Source organism: Marmota monax, unplaced genomic scaffold, assembly GCF_021218885.2.
Source record: "Marmota monax isolate L192 unplaced genomic scaffold, Marmota_monax_Labrador192_F-V1.1 WCK01_AAM20220418_F8-fsc00012, whole genome shotgun sequence".
In the NCBI taxonomy this organism is placed as follows: domain Eukaryota; kingdom Metazoa; phylum Chordata; class Mammalia; order Rodentia; family Sciuridae; genus Marmota; species Marmota monax.
Genome location: NW_026695227.1, coordinates 28,994,608 through 29,020,343, shown reverse-complemented (window position 1 = coordinate 29,020,343; position 25,736 = coordinate 28,994,608). Strand labels below are relative to the sequence as shown.

The following is a 25,736-nucleotide window of genomic DNA, read 5'->3' as shown; positions in this document are numbered from 1 at the left end:
TGTGCACGGGGGTCCTTCCCTGAAGCGTGTGTCTGTGTAAATGATCCTGCCCCTGTGTAAACATGGATGTATGCTCGTTTTGTATGCAAGGGTGCGTGCGCTCAGGTATCTGGGTTTCCGGGAATTGTGCTCCGGTCGGAGCGCCGCGCGGCGGCTGGGGCTCGGCAGCAGCGCGCGGGTCGGACCGCGTCCCGCGTTCCGGGTTCGGCGCTGCAGGCCAGGCGGTGCACCGCTCCCCGCCGCGATCAGGCGGCGCGCAGTGTCTGCGGCCCGCCTGTGCGCCGCGCAGTGCAGTGTCTGCCGGGGTGGTGTGTCCCAGGGCCGCGAGCGCCTGCCCCCTCCCTCCCCTCCCCCTTGGCCCGCTCTCAGACTCAGATAAAGCATTTCCTTCCATTGTCATCCTACCCGGCCGGCCGGGCTGCCAGGGCCCTCCCCCTCCCGGCCCCCTCCCTTCCTCTCGCCGTTTCTCAGTCGCTCTGCAGCCTCCGGCGACTGGGGGGATGTGAGGCCGGCGCCCCAGCCCCCCGCTCCGCCATGAGCCCCCCGCTCTGAGGGCCCCGGTCCCTGGATGCACAGCCCCGGCGCTGGTGAGTACTGGGCGGCCGCCCCCCGCCCCGCCCGCCCCGCCCTGTGCGGCACCCAGCGGCGCCCGCCCAGGCTCGGGCTCCGGCTCCGGCTCCAGCTCGGGCTCCGACCAGCTCCGCGGCCCGGGCCGGGTTTGCGCCCCGCGACCGCACCCGCCCTGCCTGGCTCCGCGGAGCTCGGGCAGCCTCAGGGCCGGAGCTGGTTCCGGGGCCGGAGGGCTCGGGCCTCCTGCGGGGCGCCCACATCCGCCTGCCCGGGGCAGCGACAGGCCCGAGGGAGGGAGCTGGGAGGCCCCGGGCCGTGGGTGCCCGGGCCCTGCGTTCCATCACCCCTATTCCCGGGGAGGACAAGCTGGGAGACCGGGGAAGCAGGGACGGCTGCCGTGGCCCGAGGAGGGGGCGGTACTCCGAAGTGGAAGGTTTGGAAGTTCAGGGGCAAAGGGCAGGACCCACTAAGTTGGAGCCCAGCTTGTTGGGGCTGGACATCAGCGCCCTCATCCCGCGGAGTCCGGCAGGGCCCTACTCAGATTTTTGGGTGGAGAAAACGGTCCTCTGGAGGGGTCTCGGGTTGGGAGACTTATCCGAGCACTGACTCTTGCTCACCCATCAGGGTAAAGAGACACCTGCGCCCAAGAGAGCTGGGAAGGGCAGTACCTGCAGGAGAACCGGAAGGTGGGGACCACTGGCTGTATACTGAAGGCTGGGGACCTGAATATGTGATCTCTAGTCCTAGGGTCTGTTGGTGCCGGTGAATGTGAGAGCAGGGCAGAGGCAAATCTGGCAAACTAAGCTGGATTCCGATTACCAATTTTTAGGCGTGCAGGTTAGGGGACAGCTATCTGAGGCCTGCAGGCCACCTTGCGTGCGTCCCCCCATTTCCTTCCCTCTGGCTGCCCATTTGTGTCTGACCTCGACCAGCCATTGCTGCGCCTCATTCCTTGTCCTTATTGACTGTACGATATACCAGAAGGCCTCCTGCAATGAACACTGGCCGTCTTGCTGCTAACCATCCCTCCCACACCCCTCTTCAACATCTACTTCAAGCCCCCACTGCCTGCCAGTTTCTAAGGTGTGAATGGGCATTGGTTCTCAACAACCATGATGGGAGCTCAACATCCGAACCATCAGCCTGTTCCCAGACTTGCACCTGAACCCATGGGTACCTTCCTTCAAGTCCCCATCCAGCCATTGGGCCGAAAGAAAGGAGACTATGACTCAGGTTACTGTGCTCTAATGGGGCACTTTGGTGGCCCATTTCTCCATGACAGGATCCCACAGGCTTCTGGGCTGACACACATACTTCCCTCCTCATCCTGACCCTCTTATACATTCCAAGCCCTTCTGCAGCTTCTGCAAACCATCTCTGGGCTTCTCATTGCTTAGCATTTCCCTCACCCTCCCTGCTGTTTCCTTGCCTTCTGCCCTCATTCCCTAATTTTTCTTTTCAGTCACTGCTGAGGGAAACTGAGGCACACAGCAGTTTCACTGTATGGTACCCAGTGAACTGAAACTGGAACAAGTCCTGGACCCATTTGTGACTTGTCCCCTGCCTTTAGTCCCCTGCCTTTAGCTCCTTCCTGCCTAGCAGCATCAGGAGCAGAGTCAAACTCAGAGCTACCCCTTGGTGTTGCACCTGGAATGGTTGAGGGTAGTGCTCCTATAAGGAGCATTCTGTCCCTTAGTTCAACCTATTGTGTGGGTATCTCCCTGGCCACCAAGGCTTACTTTGGGTTGTAGAGGCAGGGACATTTTAATTTCTAACCACTTTTATTTCAAGCTCAGATTCCTTGTCACTAAATGGGGCAGAAATTCCAAGTGCACTATCCAGAGCCCAGAGCAAGAGTGGCTGACCATAAAGACATAAGTCAGTGTCTAACTAGGTGTGTGTGTGTGTGTGTGTGTATTATAACCCCCGACTTCCATTAGGAATAGTGGACCTCAGCTTTGGTGTTTGGACATCAGAGTTGAAACTTTCACAACTGTGATATAAAACTTTTGGGCAATTGAGAAACTTGTATGTGGTGGTGATGGGGGGGGGATGGAGACCCTCTTGTAAGACTCACTGGAAGACAGAAGCCTCTGTAATCCCACCTCCTCTTTGTCTTCTTTCCCCTGACCTTTCATTAAGAACTGGTAGTTTTGAAGTTGGCAGAGGCCTGAGACAAGATGAACTAATGCAAGGGCCAGGGTCAACCAGCCAGGGAATGGCAGGCAGCCTGAATGCGCTGGGACCAGGCTTTCTGCCTCTGCTGGTGCCTATTCTCCTGACCCTGGTGCATGCGTAGATGTGGAGCTGGGGCTTCCAGTGAAGTGCAGGATATTGCTGGAACAGGGCCCCAGGAAGACCTGGGACTGGGGGAGGACATATGTCCCCTGGAGGCTCAAGCTCCTAGACTATGAATTTGTGTGTGTTGGATTTGTTAGGTGGATGGGCACTTCCTCTGGGGCAGGAAGCATTGATTTCCTGTGGTGGTAGTGGTGGTGGGGAGGTTGGTAGGGATTAGGAATGGGGGGCTCAGCTTTGGGCTATCCCTGATGTTTGGGACCACAAAGAGTTTCTCCTTGAGGCTGCTTCCGCCAATCCAGGGGAGGCAGGAAAGAGATGCTGGCCAGGAGGCCCAGGCTGAGGCTGGAGAAGGAGGCTATGAGGCCAATGAGATGGGGGTGGGCAACACAGCAGGAAGCCCGGTCAGCAGGTGACCCTGCCGGGTATTGTGTTTCCTTTATAATATTTTCTCCTGTTTCTGTGGTAACCTTCCCTGGGGGACCTAGGCCTTAGGGCTGCAGGAAAGTGCCCCCAGACAGCCCTTTCCTTAGAGGCCTACACGTATTAGGAGGAGTCCCCAGATCTAGCCACCTATTAACCCTTTTGGCTTCCTAGGACCAGGGCCTGGGAATCCAGGCAAGTAGCCTGAGGGAGCATTGATTTGGAGGCTCAGTGGTGGCCCTCTGTCATCTCTTGGGGGGCCGTGGAACAGAAAGGGTGCTGGATATGGGAGGGCTCCTAGAAACTTGAGTCATCAGTCTCAGTCTCTGCCTCTCCTCATCCCACCTCTCTCTACTGCCCTCCTCTAGCCACACAAGGGGGAGGTGAACAGCATGTTGCCTGGGGCAAGGGGGAGAGGTGTGGGTGGCAGAGGTGGGAGGGATGTTTTCATCAGCAGAGCATAGCTCCTTTGGTTCTGGACCAGTTCCCAGAGGCAAAATAAATTCAGGATAGCATCTCTAAAGTGTGAGTCTCCATATGATGTGTATGTGCACACACACTGGGTGTGTGGTGGGTAGGTGTCTGTTTGCCCCAGCTGTGAGCTGTGAATATGGATGTTGTGGTTCCATGGCATCTTGTGACCAATGTTGTGGCTCTGTGCTGGGTATTTGGGAGGGGGGTATGCTCACATATAGTACAGATGTGTGTCATCTGTATAGTATATACCTTTGCAATCTGTGGCTCTGTGTGGGGTATATGGACATGTTTGGGGGAATGAATACCTGTGTAGCAGTGGCTTTTAAATGAAAGTCCAGATGTTGACTTGTAAAGCACCATTTCATCCATGGTCCTCAAATGCCAGTTCCTAGACCATTTGCTTCAGAATCACATGAGGAATGTGTTATAAACATCCTTAGGCCCTATTCCAGAATCTGTCAGAATCTGCAGGGTTGGGGGCCTTGGAATCTAGATTTTAACGTGTACCTCAGGTAATTTTGGTGCAAAGCTGTTTGAGAAAACCCAATCTGGGCCAACCTCTTCATTTTTTCTTTAAAGAAACAGAACTGCATAAGATATATAATTTGTCCAAGGTCAGAGGGTTATTAAAAGGAAGAACCAAGATATGATGCAAGTCTTCCAAAACTTGTCCAGGACTTAGTGCTCAACCATGAATCCTGTATGTGCACACACCCACACATGGTGTGTTAAAGGAGACCAGACCGGGCTGGTGAAGATTCTGACTCTGATGGGGGATGAACTTTCTTCTGGGGTCCCAGCCTTCTTGACCTTGTTCTTCTTGTTACATTGTTTCCTCCTGGGGGAAATCCTGGAACTGTTGCATATCAGTCCTAAAGGTTGATGTTGGCAGCCAGGGACACTTTACCCAGCTGGTCAATCAGCAATTCATCCATTCATTGGATGCTTGCTGAGCCTTATGTGTGCCAGCCAGCCTGGGCACAGATGTGCAATGGACACAAAGGCACACCATCTAACTTCAGGGAACTTCCCCTTTAGTGAAGGAGACAAATAGAAGCAAGAAAGCAAGTAAAGGAATGAGTATATGAGGGCATAGCTCAGTTAATAGAGTGCTTGCCTCACATGCCAAAGCTTTGGGTTCAATTCCCAGCACCAACAGAAAAAAATATAAAAATAAAAAAAGGAATGAGTATATGTGATTAGTTACACATTGTGATAAGCCCTACATAGAAATGACTAGCTATAGCAATAAAAAATAACAAGGTGGAACTTCCTTAGATAGGGCCATGGAAGGCCCAGCTGAAACACTGATTACTTCTCCTACCTCCTTGGACTGACAATGTGCCCCCAAAGCCTGCTGAGTCGTGCTTGAGGACTTCCTGGACCCAGGTGGGGGATTTGGGCTGAGGACTGGTGCTGAATTGCTGGCCTCTCTCCTGGCATGGAGGACAGTAGTCTCCTCTACTTAAGCAGCTCCTTTGGGACAGAGCAGGGGGAAATCAGGGGGAGCAGAAAGAAGCCAAAATCCAGGTTGCTCCCTTGCTTGGGGTGGAGGTCGAGTGCAGGACCTTGTGGCCATATAGAATTGTTAGAAAGGAGCCAGCCTCCCTGCTGGAGCTCCCAAGCACCACCTCATTCCTGACTTTCCTTTCCTCTCATTTCATTCCCTTCCTCCAGGTCTCCCCACCTGGGAACTGCTGTGCCTGGGAACCACTGTACCCAGTCCCTCCCCTCTGAGCCTACCCTGGCTACCTCTGGCCACTGGGATTTATTTACCTGGCTCAGGAATTAGAGGGAGTCAAGGCTTAGAGAGGACCTGGGCCCTGAGAAAGAGGACAGGGTTCAAGAGAGGGCTGAGGTTGGCCCTGCAGGGCCCAGAATAGTAGAGAGTATGGAGAGGTCTGAACCCAGATGACCCTTGGTTGGGCTCTCCAAAGCCTCTTGTAGGCCCTTGGCATCTGCTTTTCAAACTGGGTGAGCCTCTGAGATAAGAGGGGCAGAAGGATCTGATTGGAGCCACCTGCTCTACATCTGCTAGAAGGAAATGCCCCCTTGGGTCCACCTGCAGCCCTGCCCCTGCATCCTCTCTCAGGGGGTTAACTTTCACATTAGCAACTTGGGTGAAAAGTTCCTCCTCTAGGTCAGCAAGCAGCCTTCAGACTCTCTGGCCTCCAACCTCTCCTCTGTGGAAGTTTTCCCTGGGAGACCCAGAGCTTCCAGCAGGGAAGTGCAGCCCTTTCCTTAGAGGAGCCCTCAAGTAAGAGAAGGGGGCAGGGTCTGCTTTCCTCCTCTTCCTAGCTGCCAGGTCTGTCTTCTCCTTGGGCCTTTCTTCAGACTGCTGGGTGCCCTCCCAGTCCTTCCCTGCAGGAGCAGCACAGCAGGCTCCTATGAGGAAGGCTCTGGGCTACAATTCCATCCCCACCCTGTCTCCACACCACTTAACTTTTCCCCTATGTTCTTACAGGGAATGGAAACCCTGATGGTCAGAAACCTTGGGCCTTCAGAGCCAGCCTCACAAGCTAGGAATAATGCGTGGACCCCATTCCCCTTGGGTTCCGCTTAACTCCCAGTAGTGCCCATTCCAAGAAGTCCAGCTCTGGGTCCTACAGCAACATCCCCCGCGCCCGCCCCCAGAAGTCCCCAACCCTCCCACCGCCGCTCCCCAGGATGGCCGGGAGGAGCAGGGCAGGCTGGGAGTTACAGGTTCGGAAAGAGTCCGGGGTGGGGGAATTCGGCGACAGGGCTGCAACCGTCTTGTTTTGCTTGCCCCACAAACCTGCACGTCCGGGGCATCCGCTGCACCCTCCGGGGCATTCAGGTTGTAGAACTGCTCTCAGAATGACAGACTGGTGGCACCCGGTTGGGACAGGGGGTGGGAGGGTGAAGGGGGGAGCCCCAGGCAAGGGGGAGCTGGAGGGTTAAAAATAGCAGCAGCCGGGTTTCGGTTAGCAAATGTGGAGGCGGGGAGCTGGAGGCGGGGCGGCAGCAGCAAACAGAGCTGTGCTTCCCCGGGTCTCGGGAGTGAGTCACGGTGGAGACGCTGCGGAGGTGAGGGCACAGCACAGCACCCCACCCGGCCGGGCCTGGCAAGGGGCTGCGTGCGCAGGCCGGGTCCCCAGAGGCCCAGAGCTAAAGGGGTTTATGACTCTCCCTTCTGGGACTTCAGGGCTGTCTTGAGAGCTTGGCCGCGGGGCATTGTGTGATATGGGGGAAGAAGTGGCCCAGGACCTGGGTTTGAATCCCAGTGGAATGGGTGCACAAGGATGCTGAGAGCACTCAGTGTCCAGCCCCCCCGCCCCCCCATTTGCCAACATGAACACTTGGTGGATTCTAAAGTACCCTACAGAGGTTAATTATCACCTTAGACCCCTGTGTGCCCATTGCAGAGTCTAATAGGCTCATCCTATAAGGGATGGGGAGGAATGGATGGCCTTGGCATAATCCCTGTTTCTTCCTGCAAGCAGTTAAACATGACCTTGGGCACCTTCCTCACTGTGCCTCAGTTTCTTCATCAGTAATGTGAAAATAATTATAGTCTCAATCTCATGGAGTTGCTGTAAAGATTAAAGGAGCTGGGTGTGGTGGTGCAGGCCTCTGATCCCAGCTGAGGCAGGAGGATTGAAAGTTCAAGGTCAGCCTTAAAAAAAAAAAAAAGAAAAAGGATTGGGGATCTAACTCAGAGGTAAAGTGCCCCTGGGCTCAATTCCCAGTACCAAAAAACAAACAAAAACCCACTTAAGATTAAAGGACTTAGTGTAAGTAAAGTTAGTTCTATGCCTGGTTGCCTGGTATGAAGTCAGTGCACACTGAATACTCATCATTATTATTGATGTTATTGTTCATATTTGTGAAGGTCAGGGATAGGGAATGTTGAAGACATGAAGAACAGAAACTTGGGCCCAGCCCCAGTTCACAGAATAAACCAGGCCAAACTCCCTGCTCCAGATTCCTCCACCCATAAGGGCCTGGAACAGCAGGAATCTGTAGCCAGAAGTCACAGGGTGGACCCTTACTTCTCTTGTTAACTCCCTTCCCAGTGGGGCAGGGTGAGGGGAGACCCCAGCATGCAGCCAGCTGGCCCTTGGGAGGGGCTGCTATGTCAGCCAGGGGAGGGGCTGGGACAGGCCACCCCAATGGCCTTGCTATGGGGTTCATTGCCAGCCTCTGCTGCAGTGACCTTTATTTTAGCTCCTTGGTGACAGCTCCTAAGAAGAACATGAAGCAGCGGAGGGTGGGCAGGTTAGTGACGTCAGCAGTGAGTATTCCCAGCACAGCAGCCCTGGAAGAGGCATGAGGCATTTCTTTCAGGAAATGATCATTATTCAGCCAACAGGCATTCTTAATGGAAGGCCTGACTTTATGCCTAGCCTGGGCTAGGCCCTTAGCATGATTCAGAAGAGGCAGAGGACTCTAGGTTGTAGATAACATGGAACCTCAGAGAATTCTGGGTCCAAGAAAACATGGAGGTGAAGAAAGTCCTGTGGCCTAGTTCTCACAGGAACCTGGGGTCAGATGTTTGCTCCCATAGGTTGTACCATCTTTGTGTGCATGTGCATGCATGTATACACTGCACTTATTGCAGAGGTACTTTATGGGCATTGAAGATAGCAGACAATACAGAGCCGCAAACCTTAAAAAATAAAAACCGTAACACCGCAGTCAGAGAGACTACCATAGGCCCACAGTGCATACCTTTACATTCCTCACATCCCTTTTTATCAACATGAGATCACACTGCACATACTGTTTTTGTTTTTCAGTCAAGGATCTCTTCTCATTGCAGTTAACTTTCATCTCATCAGGTCCTCAGTTGGCCATATATTTTTTATTACAGTTGGTTTTTCCAATTGGTGCCAGGATCATGCATCTGTCTGTTGAATTCCCTGAAAGCTGTGTAAGCACCCCGGCTGGATTTGTGATCTGGAAAAATCTCGGACTAAGTGTCAAGGGCAATCCTAGCTGCACAAGGGAAGTGGGGCACCTGGAGAATCTCCCCAAAAGACTTCTTCCATTTTCCAAAAATAGGCAAAAAGAGGGGATATTAAGACATGACTAGATTGGGATCTCTAGGGTATTAACTGTCATTAATATTAGTGACATCCTTGTGAGTGCTAGTATTCTGAGCTTGTTGCAATTCCTGGACTCATTCAGATGCCTCAGTTTGCCTGTTTTTACTGAGTGTCCCACCCCAAGGCCAGGGTCTTCAGGATAGCCTCTGACTTTTTATGCCATCTGGCTGTGTACCTAGTCTTCAGGAAGCCACCCTGTAGGTGGGTGCTTCCTTCTGCCTCTACCTCATCCACCTGCCCAAGATCTGCCCGGATGTGAGGCCTGGGAGTGAGGGAGAGACTATCTCTTTCCAAGGGAACTCACCCCGAGTACCACTCCACTGGTGACTTGCTCTGGTTATGCAACTCAAATTTTCTACAGGGCTTGACAGTTTCCAGAGTGCTTGCCCAGCGTGTGATCTTCCAAAGCAGCCCTGGGAGGTCTGCTAGTTTACTTATACCCTACTGGAGGCAGCCACAGGAAACACAATAAAATGGTAAAATGTACATTTGAAAAGCAGGGAAAATACAAGATGAAAAAGGAAGTGAAGATGGGGGGTGGCCTCCTGGAGACAGGAGGCCAGTGAGGGACACAGACCAAGATCATGATCTGTTTTTATTTTTGTTATTGTTGATATCTTTTGGATGGAGCACAGCACACTTTGTAGGAACATGCTGATGCTGGGAATCACACCCTTGGGTTATATTGTCCCTTCTGTGGCCTCATATCACCATCTACTAGGAGGTAGGCTGAGTTAACTATACACACCAGTGTATTGATTATGACCTTAGGTTCTCGAGTCCCAGTTGCCCCATGTACCATCCATGTGACCTTGCAAGTCTCTCTCTCTTTCATTTTTATTTTTTGTAGTGCTAGCGTTTGAACCCCAAGCCTTGTGCATACTAAGTAAACACTTTACCACTGAGTTACACCCCCAACCATTGCAAGTTACTTAACCTCTCTCTCTAAGCCTCAGTTTCCTCCTTTGTAATAACAGTTTCCACCTTACAGGCTGTTGTGAGAACTACATGAGATGGTTAGAGTGAAATGCTTAGTATGGTAACCAGCACACTGTTAGCAATTAACACATGCCATTAATATTGATCTTCTTAATTAATAATTAGGATAATATTATCATTATTAATATTATAACTTGCTGGTTATAATAGTCACAGTCTTGTGAATGGGCTGGCTTGTTTTTGGGTGGCATAGGCAAGAGGAGCCAAAGGAGGACATCTCTTGGCTCATGGTGTATCTGGGAGAGGCAGACAGGAGTAGGATATACCGGGAAACAGGGTCTGGCCCAGGGGGAGCCAACTGAGAGAGCAAGGGAATGCCTGTGAGACCTCAGAGGGGAGAAGGAGCCGCCCTGAGAGGCAGCCCTAGGGCGGTGACTGTGCTTCCTGTTGGGGCAAGCACTTGAGAAAGACTGGCTCAGACTGGCTGCTAAGAGGGAGCAGCTGGTCTAAGTGGGGCGCCATGGGGTGGGGGAGGGGGAATAGACTAAGGCAGAAGCTGACAGGACCTAAACTCTTATCCCTATATTACCATGGGGCCTCAAATCTTGCCTGCTCAGGATGTTTTGCTTATGATAGGAAAGATGGTGGTTAGACTTTGTGGGGGAACTTATTATCTTAGGGATTGAAAACACTGGAGTGGGGGAGTTGAGGGTGAATGTGGAACTTACGTATTTGAGGGTTTGAATCTAGGAACTTCAGATTCAAGGGAAGCCTGCTTGCTCAGGAATTCCCTAAGTGAGCAGGGCAGTGGGGAGCAGGCCTAGCTGTAAGGAGGCAACTGTGGTCATAGGAACTGGATGCAGGCTTGCCAGGTCTGGCACCCTGAAGAAGCATCTGTGCCCTCCCTCCACAATGTAGGGAAGGCTGAGGGGTGGTCTGAGAGGTGAGGTGGCAGGGCCTGAAGGACCCGGCACTCTCCAGAGAGTGCCAGGCCCAGGAACCACGTCCACATGTAACTGAGATAAGGCCCAGGGCCCCTGGTCCCAGGATCTAGCCAGGTCTCCTCCCATGAGGCGAGGCCACCAGAGTGGGACAGATCTGGGGTGGGGGACAAGAAGCTAGGAAGAATGCTTTCCCACCCCTGGGGAGCTCAAGCTGCCACTGCCATGGTTACCTCTGCTTCCTGTTTGATTCATCTCAAACAGCAGAAGTGAGGGGGGTGGGTACTGGCTCCCAGCTCAGGCCACCGCTGCGTGGGGCTGTTTACAACAGCCGCATGTGGGATTCCCAGAAAGAGACTCCAAACCGGACATCCTGCGGCTGCAAAATACCCAGGTGTCAAGAGCTAAAAATAGCTGCTACAGGGCCCCAGCCACCCAGAGGTGACGGGGAAAGGGGCATGCTCACTGTGGAGGCTGGAGGGCAGTCTGTAGTCTGCATATCCAGCCTCTGCCCTCTGGGTGCACAGCTGCTGAACCTACAGGGCCTCTTGTCCCCTTGCTTTGGATGACCGGAAGCTTCCATCTGGGCAGACTGACATTCCAGGCTGCTCACCTGCCAGCTGAGCTTCTGCCCCAAGGGCCAGCTGGCCCCTCTGTCTGTACACAGAAACCATGCAGCTTGCTTTGGGATACTAATGAGAGTCTCAGAAGGACTTGGGATCTTCTAGAAAAAGCACCTGGCAGGGCACCAAGAGCAGGGAATATGGAGCTGATGCTCTTCTAAGACCCAACCTGTTGCCAGCTCTTGTTTTTAGCATGCAGTCCCAAATCACTGCTCGGTTTCTGCAAGTCAGCAGTTGCTATAAGTGTTTCTTCAAGGTTGCCTTCAAGGGCGCCCAGAGACCAGAAGGGCAGCTGCTGCCCTCTCACCTGCAGCAGGCCTAGGGATTACCACCGGCACTTAGTTTTGGGGGCTCTGCTCTGAGATCTTCCCATCTTTCCTCATGCCTATTAAGGGCCAGCAACTGCCCTATGCTGGCCCACCAGAGAGAAGTGTAAATGCTGGAGAGAGCAGTGGGATGTTTTGCTTGAGAGCAGGGATTCTGGAGCTGCTCTGTGTCACCTCAGACAAGTTATTTAATGCTACTGGGTGTCAGTCTGCTCATGTATATAATGGGGATAAAACCAGTAACCACCTCATAGGCTTGTCATAAGTGTTAGACAACCGAGCAAGTGTAAGGCACCTGGAACAGCTTGTGGCACATGATGAAATTTTAGCCTATGGAGGTTCGTTAGGGCTGGAGGGTAGCTAGGGCACATGCTTAGTTTAGCATGTTCAGTCCCCATCACCAAAACAAAAGTTCAGGTGGATGAGAAAGGGAAGAGGCTGTACTTAAGAGAGATTGGGGAGAAGAGATTGGGTGGGGGAGTCATCCAGGAGAAAATGGTCTGTGGTTGAGGAGGCAGGATAGTGGGGACCAGACACTCCATAACTAATGGCAGACGGAGGCTGCACACAGGTTTGGGAGGCAAACCGTGAGGATCACTAGCTTTGAGGGAACAGCCTCACCTGCTGGGTACCTCTCAGCCGGCACTGCTGAGCTCAGCTGGCCTCTTCCAGTAGGTGTTCTTATCTCCTGATGGCAGATAGGGCTGCCGGGCTTGACCAGGTTAAAGTGTGTTTCTGGCACTCCTGCCTGACCTCAAAACCAGTGACCTCTATGCATTGGACCCTCACTTTTCTCACAGTTTGTGGCCTACCAGGTTTCACGTGGCAGAGGTTTCCAGCTCAGTCTCAGCCCCTGGGTTCTGGATAAATCTGAACACGAAGCAGTTTAGAAAACACCTTATGGTGAAGGTTCCAAGGCATGGGAACATTTCCAGATGAGAATCCACAAGTACTCATTGATTTGCACAGCCCTCTTGAGATCTTTAAGCAGATTACTTCCATCAGTATTAAGTCAGGATTGGAGGTTGAAGTCACCATTGCAGATATGTAAGTTAACTGTTTTAATAAATTGAGAATCAGTTGTTAAATTTCTTTGTTTTTTATTCAGAATTTTGGAAATAGAAATTGTGTTATGAATTAAAAAAAAAAGTAGTTTAGTACTAAGATAGTGATATAGAAGTTTTTGGAGGAGGATCACAAGACACTGTTTGGGCTAGAGGTGTAGCTCAGTGGCAGAATATTTGCCTAGCATGTTCGAGGCCCTAGGTTTGATCCCTACTACTGTTTAAAACAAAAAAGAAAGAAAGATGCTGTTATGAAGGGCTGGTTCTAGGGAGTCTGGGATGAGTGAGGAACTGAGATTTTGTCTTATACTTTTGGACTCTTTGAATTTTTTTGGTTTTGGTTGCATGATAATTATACATAATAGTATGCCATATTTATAAATGTATATAATATAATTTGATCAATCTCATTCCCCAGTTACCCTCCCTTTCCCTCCCCTCCTCCCTCCCCCTGATTCTCTTTGTCTACTCTACTGATCTCCCTTTTATTATTATTATTATTATTAGAGTTTTCTAAGTATCTCTAAGTAGTACCCCTTAAAAAATTAAGGGCTATATTTGAAATTTCTTGAGAGTAAGAAACAAGTTTCATTCATATTTTCTTCTCTTCAGCCCCAACATCAGTGGCCTCCTGTGAAGGGAGTTAGCATATATATATATTTTTAATATTTATTTTTTAGTTGTAGGTGGACATAATACATTTATTTTATTTACTTATATGTGGTGCTGGGAATCGAACCCAGGGCCTCACATGTGCTAGGCGAGCACTCTACCACTGAGCCACAACCCCAGCCCAAGCACCTATTATTTTGCATCCACTTCTTGCACTGGCCTGGCCTGGCTAGACCTCTGGCCTTCTGGGAGGTCATGACCTAGCATCTTCCCCCTTTTTCTTTACTCCTCTGCCAAGTGAGAGAACATCAGCCTGAATGACCTCTAAGGCCCCATCAGCTCTTAGTGAGCTTGGGTTCTGAGAGGCAGATGCCTAGAAGAGGAGCAGTTTCTCCATGCTCAGCCCTCGCTGGGTCTCAGGGGCCTGGCCGTCACAGTGTTCTTCTACTGTTTAGTTTATTTTTGAATCTTCCTGAAGCCATATCACCTTCTCTGCCAGCCACCTTGTAGAGTCAAACTTCCCCTCCTGGTCAGGGACAGAGAATCCAAGGCTGCAACACAGGCTGGGAAAGGAGTCAGCCCTGAATGCTGACTTCCTACTACTGCCTGCTTTCTCCCAGCCTTTCTGTTGCTTCCTTTTCAGCTAGTCAGGAGTCCTGGGAGGTGGGAACATCTTGAACAATGACATCAGAGACATTGGGAGAAGGCATTTGGGTGACAATGATCCTGGAAAAGACTGTACCCCAACACAAGGCCAGAAGCCCCTGGGAGATAAGGGATCACCAAGTCTCAGTCTTCTGGCCATCTGGTGTAGGCTTGTAGGGGGTAAAGTCACAACTGCTGGGCAAGTAAGCCCATGGCTGGGGCTTGAGGCAATAAGGTAGGAGTAGTGGGGAACCTAGCTTGTTTTAGGTGCTCATGGGGTAGATTGTGGTGTTTATGTCTACTCTGAAGGTAACCAAGGGCTGGGAAACTTGCAGGTCAGGGACTCTGTGACTCTTGGTTCTGGGTGAGATCAGGTTCTCTGGTTTATTTAGGAAGGTGACTTAGTAGGCCCAGATGCCCAATACTGAGTAAACTACTTCTTAAACTGTACACAGTTGCTTCCAAAGAAGATAGAAATGGGGAGTAGCCAGGATTCTAAGAAAGAGAGCTCTTCAACCTGCAGAGAGCTGTGTGGAGAAGAGTCCAACCCTGGGCAGTGAGTGTTCTTGGTCCCTTGGGTCCATTTACTCCTCATTTTATTTTGGTCTGACCCCAAATGAGTGATTAACAGCCCTCTAAGAGAGGCAGTGAGGTCAATGAGAAGGGGTGGGGGGTTGTTCCTAAACTCAAGCCAGAACCTGAATGCAGGTTTTGCTTTCTTATTTCAGTTTGTCTACTGATGGGTGCCATGAGATGCTTTTTGTCTTTCTGGGACACAAAGAGAGCTGTTCCTAAGGTCTTGTCTCAGTTGCTGTGCTCCTCTGAACTTGAAGGCTCTCAGCACAGAGCCAGGGAATGGAAGGAGAAGCAAGACTTTTTTTCTAGGAAGTGCTTTTGGAAATAGTTCCTTTGACAACACACATTTCAGGGTCATTAATTTTTCTTCTATCCAGAGAGTGCTTGGTGTCCAGAATCTGTGGTTACCAGGGAGAGAGGCACAGAGAACCTGGCTCTGCTCCCAAGTGTGAAGGCTGCTAACCAGTCCTTGGGCAGGGACTAAAGGGAAAGTGGGACAGAATTCTCAGAAGGCAGGGGACGCGAGGGCTGACATGGTCTCTGGGAGTACACTGGGAGCCAGACCAGAGACCTCTCTTGGGGGAACCAGGTACCACAGAAGAAAGAAAAGGTCGTAGGACACCCAGCCTGAGGGTTACCATGACAGGGGGAGGGCAGTCTGCCTCTAGCATAAGTGTTCCTTGGGGATCACAAACTTTGAGAAATATTCATGCCATGTTTTAGGTAGGGAGTCAGGAGACCATCATATGTTCAATTCACCCATCACCATCAGGGCCTGCCTTGTGCACAGCAAGCTATCAGGGGCAGATATTCTGACAAATCACACCACCAAGACCATGATTAGTGAAGCGATGGACAAAGAGCAAATCTGTGGGAAGTGAGAAGAGGTCAGGGTGATCCTCAAGAGGGGATGGGCTTGGGCAGAATTTGAATAGGTGGGATGACATGTCCTGACTGAACTTTCTCATCAACCAACCAAAGCAAATGGGGCACTAGTGTTTGAGGGCACAAGTGTGGGAGTCCCTGTGCTTGGAGCTTCCCCTCCCCCACAGTGCCTGCCTACATGGAGTACTCCTTTCTCAGCTCTGGAAGAGGAACTGTGAGTGTCCCTGAAGCTCAGGTCTAGAGCATACCACCTTCTGCTTGCGCTTCAGAAAATATATCTTCTGAGGCCTGAGTTGTGGCTCAGTGGTAGAGCACTTGCCTAGTATGCATGAGACACTAGGTTCAATCCCTGGCACCACATAAAAATAAACAAATAAAATAAAGCTATTGTGTCCATCTATAACTTAAAAAAAAAGAATATTAAAAAAAAGGGAATATTTCCTCCAACTTTGGCCCAGGTTTCCCCCAAATGCCTCTTCCAGCTGGCCTCTTGGTCCTTGTCCCTGAATTGGGATGGCAGGAGGGAAAGATGTCCACCTTGGACAGGTGGCCTTAGGACTCACCTCTGTCTTCTCCTATCAGCCCAACTCAGGGGTATTTCTGTTGCCAATCAACCCCGGGCCCTACTCTAGATTCCTAGGTTCTGATGGGATAGGAGGCCAGAGTTAGACTTAGGAGCCTAGGAGCTCAGATTATCCAAGAAGGAGAATGAGGTGGGTCTCTTCTCTAGGACAACAGAGGCAGCTGGACATAGGATGGGGCAGTAGGAGGAAAGGGGTCCTCACTGTGGGGTCCTCAGTTCCAGATCCAACCACTTTACAGGTTCCACCAGAGGCGGCCCTCCAGGCCATAACCCAGTCCCCAACTGTAGAAACCTTTTTCTTCCCGCCTGCTCCTTTCTTTTCGAACCTGGAAGGCCTGTTAGCTCCTGCTTCTCCTCTCCAGGCCTGGTCTCCCCTACTCCCTGCTGACTTCCTCACCCTGTGCTCCTATCTCTCCCCCCAGTCTGTTTCTTTCCCTTCAGGCTATGGGAGCCTGGTGTGGCTGCCCAGGGAAGATTGTATCTGACTGAATCAGGGCAGGCTGAGGGCATTGCTGGGTGAGCCGGGACCTCCTTCAGTTCTTGCTGTGGACCGGGTCCAAGCGACTGAGGTATCTGAGTTACTCTCGGTAGTTGACTGAAGAAGAGGGAGCTGGAGATCTTCTCAGTCAGCATGCAGCAGCAGGGAGCCTGTCTGGCGTGGACCTCTCTACTCCCTTGTCCCTTCCCTGTCCCCTCTCAGCACTCCTTTACTCCGTCTCTCTTCTCTCTACAGATGGGACCCAGGTGAGCCCGGGTGCCCACTGCCCCAGTCCTCCTGGCACAGGTAAGAGTCAGGCCTGAGGGACACTGTGGTGGGAGGTAGAAGTGGATGGAAGGGACATAAGAGGCGTGAGGACTCAGGGTTGGAAAAGCAGAGATCTGGCTGATGGGCCGGAGTTGGGAAGTTGGGGTTCCAGTGGAGGGGACAAAGTTGGGGTTCTAGCTGAAGGGGAGGAATGGAATCAGAGGCACCTCTGGGTCCAGGCTGCTTGCAGTGCTGGGAAGCACAACAGGAAAAGGAAAGACGGGATGCTCCTCTTGTCCTGGCAGGGTTTAGTGAAACAGGAAAGAAAGTAGGAAGCTAATATTTATTCTCAGACCCCTGCCCCACGTCAGGCACTGGGCGAGGTGTATCCTTGTTTGTTGACTTGTTCAGTTCCCAGCTGACCCTGCAGGGAGGGCATGGTAGACCTTGAGGGGTGGGAAGATGCCCCAGGCTCCTCCAGTGGAACAGAAAAGACTCCTCTGCCTTGGTGAGAAGGTTCTCTTCCTTGTCCTCCCTGCTGGCCCACACCTCCTCTGTTATTAGGCCACTCTGGGAAAAAAATCCGAGTGGACTTTCTGTTGCTGCATTGGTTTAGGACACGCCCACAGGGCTAGTTTGGGACTAGAGGTCTGAGGCTTTCTCTTCCTTAATGACACCTCAGAATGCACAGCCTGATGCCTAGTAATTTGGTATGGAAGGGAGAATGGAACTCAGGATCTTTGTTTCAGTCCCAGCTGTCCTAAAGCTTATAGGCTGTTTGGGGAGACAGAACACACAAATGAAAGGAGAGAAAAAATAGTACAATGCAATATGTGACGAATATCCAATGAGAGGTGTCTGATTCATGAGTTCATCCATTCATTCCAGAATCTTTAATGAGCCCCATCACTGTGCCAGGGTACCTTCTGAAGCATTTTAGGAGGGATACAGAGATTTATTCATTGATTCCATGTTTGTTGAATTTATCATTTGCCAGGTACTATTTTAGGCCTGGGAATAAAATGAGCAATTCACAAAACCAAGTCCTGCCCTTGGAGCTTAACTCAGGTATGGGACTGCCCACAAAGTGCCTATCATGCCAGGGAGCAGTGAACATAAAATCTGAGAGGGAGGGACTCTGGGCTCTGCACTGGGTCCAGGGAAGAGGAAAGACACTGGTTGGGCTTTAAGCAATGGGTAGGATTTGAAAAGGTAGAAGTAGAAGTGTGAGGACAGCACTAGTAGGAGGACATTGTGAAAAAATTCAGAGGACATTCTGTACGTGGGCTTGTTACTGGGTGGAAGCTGATAGCTGAGGAGGAAGGTTTGTGTTCAGATGTAGGAGACCAAGTTGAGAGAAGCCGAGTTAGGACCAGATTATCGAGTCTTCAAATGCTAAATCACCCTGACAGGCTCCGCAGGACTCCAGGCAGAGCCCTCCCTAAGTTCTCAGCAGCCTCCTGCTCATTAGGTGGTGGTGGTATTGAGAGTAAGGAATGGGGCGACTGTTGGGGAACTGCTCCTAGCCTGTGTGTGGCTGAAGTGACTGTCCTTAGTTCTGGGTGACCAACCTTGGTTTCCCCTAAGCCCTGTATCATTAGGGGAGTCATCCCAGGAAGCCAGTAAACCAGAACCTTGGAGGACTGAGACCTTTCATAGAGCAGGAGTGTGTTGGCATTGGAGACCCAGACTCAACCAGAATGGGACTCTAGACTCCTAAGTAGCCACATGAATGAGGAGTGAGGACACAGCTGCAGCAGGGGATTATCCTGGGGAAGGGAAAGCAGGAGGAGGTGGGACAGAGCTGTGCATTGTCTACTGTGGCCACATCTGGATGCACACCCATCTCCTCAGGTTTCTTGATATCTGGAGAGTCGCGGTGGATATCTATTTGCTTTGCCCCTCTTGAGTCTATGTCATAGTGTTGGAGTGATTTCCCTTAGTGACAACCTATTGTCAGCCTCTCTTCCTTTGCGCAGCAAGAAACCCCCTCCAAAGGAGGTGACTTCCTGGAAGTTGGTGGAAAATAGAGCACTGACTTCTGTAAGACTGGGAACCATGCTCACCGTGCTCCTAGCTGGGTGACCTTGAACAGGCCTTTTATGTTTGGGCCTCAGTTTCTTCATGTAGCATATCAGAATAGTAATAATGACCTCCCAGGACAGGTGGAGGTGATGAGATGACAGATTTTGCAGACTCTTGTGCACATGGTGCACTATAGATGTTAAGATGGTGATTAGTGGTTGTGTTGGTCCTAGAGGCTGCATTTCCTGCTTCCCTAACTGGTACTTTGCCAGGATGCTTTTCCAGTCCCCTCAGCTCCAGGCCCAGAGGACAGCTGCGGCTGCTCCATAAAGAGATGCCTGAAGGAGGCTCTCTGGGGAAGTTTCCCTCATGGTGTGTCCTGTAGTGGGAATGGCCTGCTCCCACCTCCTCCTGCTTTCCCTTCCCCAGGATAATCCCCTGTTGCAGCTCCACCTCCCAGTATCTCCAAGTCTCTGGCTGCTCAGTGCAGCCTGGCCCAGCTGGCTGTGCTGGCATGGACCCTGGTCTGGTGGCTAACTATAAATAACCCCTGCACCCACGGGCTTGGCAGGGTGCTTCTGGCGTGGGTGCAGAGGACACTGGAGAAGAGGCAGCTGAGCCTGCTGTCCTCACCAGGCCAGGCCCAGAGCTGGCCTGGAGGGGCTGGGAGCAGCCTCCGTGAGCATGTGGGTTTGATGAGCTGAGGGAAGCTGCATTGGGAATAGTGTTCCACACTGGGAACAGGTCCAGGGTGATCAACTAGGGCTGGCTATGGGCCCCAGCCATCACTTCTGAATCCCAGAACTCACGACAGAGTACAAGAGGTCACAATTTAGGGTCTGTTGTCTGATCTCTGCTGGTGAGCCTAACCCATTAGAGGGTAGCTGGGCAAACCCCCTCATTCCAGAGGGAAGGAAGGAAAGGAGAGGGTGGAGCCTAGAATGTACCGCTGCAGCAGTGATGCAGTGTGAGTAAATCCCCATAGCCCTCAGCCCAGGCCTGGGGAGGAGTGGTCAATGCAGTGGTAGAGGGGCTTTGTAATTTTATGACTGCCTTTCCTACAGGCAAAATAGAATTGATAGCACTTACTTGCAGGCCAGGATTAAGAAGAGAAAAGGCCCATTGGAGGTGTTTTGCTGTTGCTGAGTTTGCCTGTGCTCAAGTCCCTGGAGATCAGCTTTCCAGTGACCCTGCCCCTCTGTTCACAGGCTGCCCCACGCCCCGTGCAGACACGCCAAGCCCTCAGCTCCAGCCCATGGACCTGCGAGTGGGCCAGCGGCCCGCAGTGGAGCCCCAGCCAGAGCCCACACTGCTGGCCTTGCAGCATCCTCAGCGCCTTCATCGCCACCTCTTCCTAGCAGGCCTGCAGCAACAGCAGCAGCAGCAGCAACAGCAGCAGCAGCAGCAGCAGCAGCAGCGCACAGCCGAGCCCATGAGGGTAAAGACGGAGCTCCCTGCACATGCCTTCCCTCCCTCTCTCCCTGCAGCCTCCTCCACCCCAGTCTCAGGCCTCCACTCCTGCTTCTTCTTGGGCTGCTGGCCCCACCCACAGCTCTCAATGGACCCACCGATGATGCCCGAATTGCAGGGGGCACAGCAGGAGCAAGAGTTGCGGCAGCTTCTCAATAAGGACAAGAGCAAGCGAAGTAAGGATGGGATCTCTGCCTGCCCCCACTTGGGTGTCTGTGATTGCCCTTGGGTCTGGGAAGCATTAAATGGGAGGGTCACAGCTGCTGGGTCATTCTCTGCGTGCCTGTAAATGGAGGTGGGTGTGGGGGTGTCTGTAGGCTTCATGGGAGAGGTGAGGCCTTAGGCTTGGCTCTTGCCTGAGGAGTCCCTGGGACACTGTGTACTGGAGATGTGGACAGGGCAATGGCAGAGAATGTTCTGGGAGGCCACTTGTTTCCCCTCTCCCAGCCCACTTCTGACCCTTTGCCCCACAGGTGCTGTAGCCAGCAGCGTGGTCAAGCAGAAATTGGCAGAAGTGATCCTGAAGAAACAGCAAGCAGCCCTGGAGAGAACAGTCCATCCCAATAGCCCCAGCATTCCCTACAGGTAGCTCCCTGTCCCCACCTGTCCCTCGGGTTCTTCCCACATACGTTCCCCCCCCACCCCCATATTACCCTGTCAGCCCCCTTTCTTCCCCAGGGCCCATCGCCCTTCCTATACACATAATGCACCTCCAAACACACCTCAACCAATGTCTGCCTTCTCTCCATTCATTCTCTCTCCTTCTCTCACCTGAGACCCTTCCTGTACACATACTCACCCCCCATCCTGGCTTTCTTTTGCACATGAGACTCTCTCTCTTTGTTTTCCCCTAAGCACAAAAATATCCTAGTTCCTAGAGCAGGTTTCTATTGCAGGGGACTAAGTCCCTAGTGGGCCTGTTACCAAGCACCCAGACTCTGGCTTCTATGCCTAGATTGGAGGTCTGCATTATGGCTGCTGGGTAGCATGGGTAGCCCACTGCTGCCACCTGGAGATGGCTCCCATTCTTGCCTGGCCCTGTCATCTCTGCCTCCCTGGCAGGTCCCAGGGCCCACATTCAGGAAGGCGGCTGTGCAGTGTGAGGTCTCTGTGGGCCTTTGGGTGTCCGCCCCTCTGAAGCACCTTGGCACTCACTCCACAGAACCCTTGAACCATTGGATACAGAAGGAGCTGCCCGCTCCATGCTCAGCAGCTTTTTGCCTCCTGTTCCCAGCCTGCCCAGTGACCCCCCAGAACACTTCCCCCTGCGTAAGACAGGTGAGCTGGACAGACAGGAACTCTTCAGATTAGGGTTAGGGGAAGGGCCTTGAATTTGGGTCAGTAGTGCAGAGCCAGGAGGGCTGGGAGTGCTGGGTTGGGCAGGAACAGCATGCTGTGGGGTTTTCTCTTACATAGCTCTCAGAGATGACCGGAAGGGGAGGGACCTAAGGGCAGAGGAGAGAAGGGTGGCTGCCATGGGGCTTGAGTAATGCTGGTACTCCCCTCCAGTCTCTGAGCCCAACCTGAAACTACGCTACAAACCTAAGAAGTCCCTGGAGCGGAGGAAGAACCCACTGCTTAGAAAAGAGAGTGCGCCGCCGAGTCTCCGGCGCCGGCCGGCAGAGACCTTCGGAGGTGAGGGCCAGCAGAGTGGGTGGGGTTGTCCTAGGCCCTAGTTGGTCTTGACCCTTTGGGTCCCCCCTACCCCTAGTAGACAGGAGTCTCCCTTTGGGGGCTACCAAGTGTGTTGTACTATATCCCACACACCCACTGTGAGGTGAGTTGGGGCTGATAGGCAGCTCCTACTGGGCAAACTGACATTTGTCTGAAAAGGGAGCACCTTTAAAAAAAATTGCCCAAGATGCTATAGCCTAGCTGTGGCCTGCCATCTTCCTGCTCGTCAGGGAATAAGTCAGGAAGCAGAGGCAACCTGTTGGGGAAGGGGTTGTGCCTGGGAATCCTGCACCAGGGGACACTATGCCTTTGCATCTACCCTTTGGCCCTGATTACACCTCCCTTTCTTCCCAACCCTCAGACTCCTCCCCTAGTAGTAGCAGCACGCCTGCGTCAGGGTGCAGCTCCCCCAATGACAGCGAGCATGGCCCCAACCCTGTCTTGGGCTCGGAGGTAAGGCCTTGTGGGGACTGGGCTTCCTGGGGCACTTCTGAGGTTCAGCCTTTTTCCAGCATGTGGCCCAATCTGGCCTGGGGCCACAGGGTCTGGGCGGCCCCCACCAGGGCCTCCTGGGTGTTCTGGGAAAGGCGTGCCAGGGGTAGAGGTCTGGGACCGGTGACCCGTCGCCCTGCTCCCCATGGCAGGCGCTCTTGGGCCAGAGGCTGCGGCTGCAGGAGACTTCTCTGGCCCCGTTCGCCTTGCCGACAGTGTCCTTGCTGCCCACAATCACGTTGGGGCTGCCCGCCCCTGCCAGGGTGAGTGGCTGGGCGCCCCTCCCCCACTCCAAGCTCATCCAGCCTCATTCACACCCTTGTCCTACTGTCTGACCCCATCACCTTCACAGTCCTCTGCTGGAATCTTCTCCCCATGACTTCTCCCTGCCTCTCCCCTAGGGTGATGGTGACCGCAGGACCCATCCAGCTCTGGGCCCTCGTCCAGTCCTGGGGAGCCCCCATGCTCCCCTCTTCCTGCCCCACGGTCTGGAGCCGGAGGCTGGGGGCACCTTGCCCTCTCGCCTGCAGCCCATTCTCCTTCTGGATCCCTCAGTCTCTCACACCCCTCTGCTGACTGGTGAGTCCTACGGCTTCTCCTGGGAAGGGGCTGGATCTTGCACCCTGCCAAGGGCCACGCTTGAGGAGGGAATCCATCCTTCCAGACTTAGTCCTGTGCGTCTCCCTGCCAAGCCCCTGCCCCCACCAAGCCCTTGCTTCCTTCCCTGGCTCCCCATGGTTCCCTCCTTATGCCCCACCCCATTCTTTCCAGTGCCCGGGCTTGGGCCCTTGCCCTTCCACTTAGCCCAGTCCCTACTGACCACCGAGCGGCTCTCTGGGTCAGGCCTCCATTGGCCTCTGAGCTGGACCCGCTCAGAGCCCCTGCCCCCCAGTGCCACTGCTTCCCCATTGCTGGGCCCCCTGCAGACCCGCCCGGAGCGGCTCAAACCTCACATCCAGCTGATCAAGGTGAGAGGAACTGGGTAGAGGAGGGACTGAGGGGATGCTTAACTGGGATCCTGGGAAAGAAGAAGGGGGCTTATGGAGGGCAGGAACCTGGGAGGCAAAAGAGAAAATGACTACCAGAGTTCTAGCAAGATGAATGGCTGCCCTGCCCAGCTCACCACCTCCCACCTCACCCCTATTGCTCCACCTGGCTTCTTAGCCAGCCATCTCACCTCCCCAGAGACCAGCCAAGATGAGTGAGAAGCCCCGACTGCAACAGATACCCTCAGCTGAGGACCTAGAGACCGATGGCCGGGGAGTAGGGCAGGTGGTGGATGATGTCCTGGAACACAGGGAGTCAAGCCATGGGCAGCCTGAAGCCAGAGGCCCCGTTTCTCTCCCACAGCACCAGCAGGTATGGCTGTGCCCAAGTTGCCCGTCAGAAAGTGTAATCAGAAGGACTACAGCCTGGCCTAAGATGGGGAAGGGAGGTAGATACGCAATCATGGAAGTCTGACCTGGAGGTCTTTGCAGGATTGTTTCCTTCTGAGGGCCATGAGGGAGAATCTGTTCTAGGACTTTCTCCTTAGCTTACAGACAGTGGTCTTCTCCCTGTACACTGTCTTCCCCCAGTCTGTGTTCAAATTTTTTTCTTTTAATAACAACGACAGTTCTATTGTATTAGGGCTCACCCTAATGGCCTTATTTTAACTTGATTTTCTCTGCAAAGATCCTGCCTGTCTCTAAATAAGGCTACTTTCTGAAGTCCTGGGGGTTAGGACTTCAGTGTATGAATTTGGTGGAGGACACAATTTCATGATAATACTTGATAATAGTCCATATATATACAGTGCCTCTGCAAGTTCCTGTGTTCTAGCATAGCTCTTGTAGATGAGGAGATCCTGGTCAGAGTTAGCTGAAGTGCCTAGGGAGCTCTGGTGGAACAGGGTGGTCAATCTCGGGTGTAGGTCTTTAAAGGGCCTGTTGAGGGCAGGAGTCTCAGAGAGTTAAAGGCCAGAGCCTAGGTGGGAAGCAGGGCTAGATGCATCCTGGAATCTCTTCAGGAAAGGGGTATGCCTGGAGGTTCCTAAGACTTTGGTTAGGAGAAGATGGAGCAGATTCTGAGAAACTAGAGACTGAGGCCCCTGTTTTCCCTCAGGTGTTGCTCTGGGAACAGCAGCGTCTGGCTGGGCGGCTTTCCCGGGGAAGCATCGGGGACTCTGTGCTGCTTCCTCTGGCCCAGGGCAGACACCGGCCCTTGTCCAGGGCTCAGTCTTCCCCAGCTGCACCTGCCTCTCTACCGACCCCAGAGCCCACCTGCCAGGCCCGAGTCCTCACCAATCCAGAGGCACCCCCCAGGACCCTGCCCTTCACCACAGGTAAGCCAGGATTAGAGTGCGGGGCAGAAGGAAGGGCCTGGGAACACAAGTCTTGGTCTGTACATGATGGCACTTGGTACATTTTTAAGAGACTTCAGAGTGCTTTCCTAGTCTTACTGGACCCCTACAGTATCCCATGAAGCAGGTGGATAGATAAGTTATTGTTTTACACATGGACACCAAGACTCAGGGAACCTGTGACAAGCCTCTGGTAATGTAACAAGTTGGCCAGTATAAGAATTTGAGTCCCCTGCCACCATGTCTACCCCTTTTAAAAAATGTTATTTATTACTGTTGTTTTGTTTCTAAAAAGCTCAAAAGCATTTCAGAAATTTTGAAAAATATAGAAAAGCATAATAATAAAATAAAAGTCACTAAGTAGTATCCCACCACCCAGAAGTCACTCATCTTAAATTCTGCTGTAAGTCAGTACAGGCTGTGTTCTAGCTAGATGCACTTGTGCAGATGCCATGAATACATTGACTAGATTTTGTACCCCGCTTTATTAGTCTTGATATAATTAACCTTCAAAACTGAGATTCTTTTATTTCATCTCAGGGTTTTATTTTTATTTTATTTCTTATTGGTTGGATGTTTAGATTGTTATTCATTTTTCCTCATTTTAATTCTCTTATGCATAAGTCTTTACTCATCCTGGGATTATTTTCTGAGGGTCATTCTTAAGGAGTAGCATTCCTGGGTCAAACGGTCTGAGCATTTTGAAGGTCTGTGGTGTCCCAAGATATGCAGATACCCTGCCATAGAAGTGTACTCTACTGACCTCTAGAAGCTTCCCCTGGGACAGGCTGAAATAATTCTTTGGTCCCTGTGGAGTGGTTCCAGAAACCTACCTCGTACCCTACAAGAATACTAAAGTCCACAGATGCTCCAGACCTTTATATAAAATGGTATAGGATTTTCATATGACCTGTACACATCCTCACACCTACTTTTCTTTTTTTTTTCTTTTGTGTGT

General features: G+C 52.3%; 1 protein-coding gene across 7 annotated transcripts in view; it reads left to right on the top strand.

The window, feature by feature from the left end:
- Positions 1-404: 404 nt before the first annotated feature.
- The window catches only part of Hdac7 (histone deacetylase 7), a 35,924-nt gene continuing 10,592 nt past the window's right edge, over positions 405-25,736 (top strand). Inside the window, exons 1-13 of one of the 7 annotated variants that reach the window (XM_046435704.2) lie at positions 405-587; positions 16,765-16,815; positions 20,010-20,239; positions 20,390-20,447; positions 20,745-20,856; positions 21,434-21,549; positions 21,781-21,906; positions 22,307-22,398; positions 22,590-22,700; positions 22,839-23,016; positions 23,209-23,405; positions 23,602-23,796; positions 24,541-24,760. In XM_046435704.2, coding sequence (XP_046291660.1) covers positions 569-587; positions 16,765-16,815; positions 20,010-20,239; positions 20,390-20,447; positions 20,745-20,856; positions 21,434-21,549; positions 21,781-21,906; positions 22,307-22,398; positions 22,590-22,700; positions 22,839-23,016; positions 23,209-23,405; positions 23,602-23,796; positions 24,541-24,760 — 1,705 coding nt within the window. In that variant the 5' untranslated portion in view covers positions 405-568. Of the gene's footprint in view, positions 588-16,764; positions 16,816-20,009; positions 20,240-20,309; positions 20,448-20,744; positions 20,857-21,433; positions 21,550-21,780; positions 21,907-22,306; positions 22,399-22,589; positions 22,701-22,838; positions 23,017-23,208; positions 23,406-23,601; positions 23,797-24,540; positions 24,761-25,736 lie in introns of those variants that run through there. The other 6 variants (XM_046435702.2, XM_046435703.2, XM_046435705.2 and 3 more) reach the window with 6 other exon arrangements.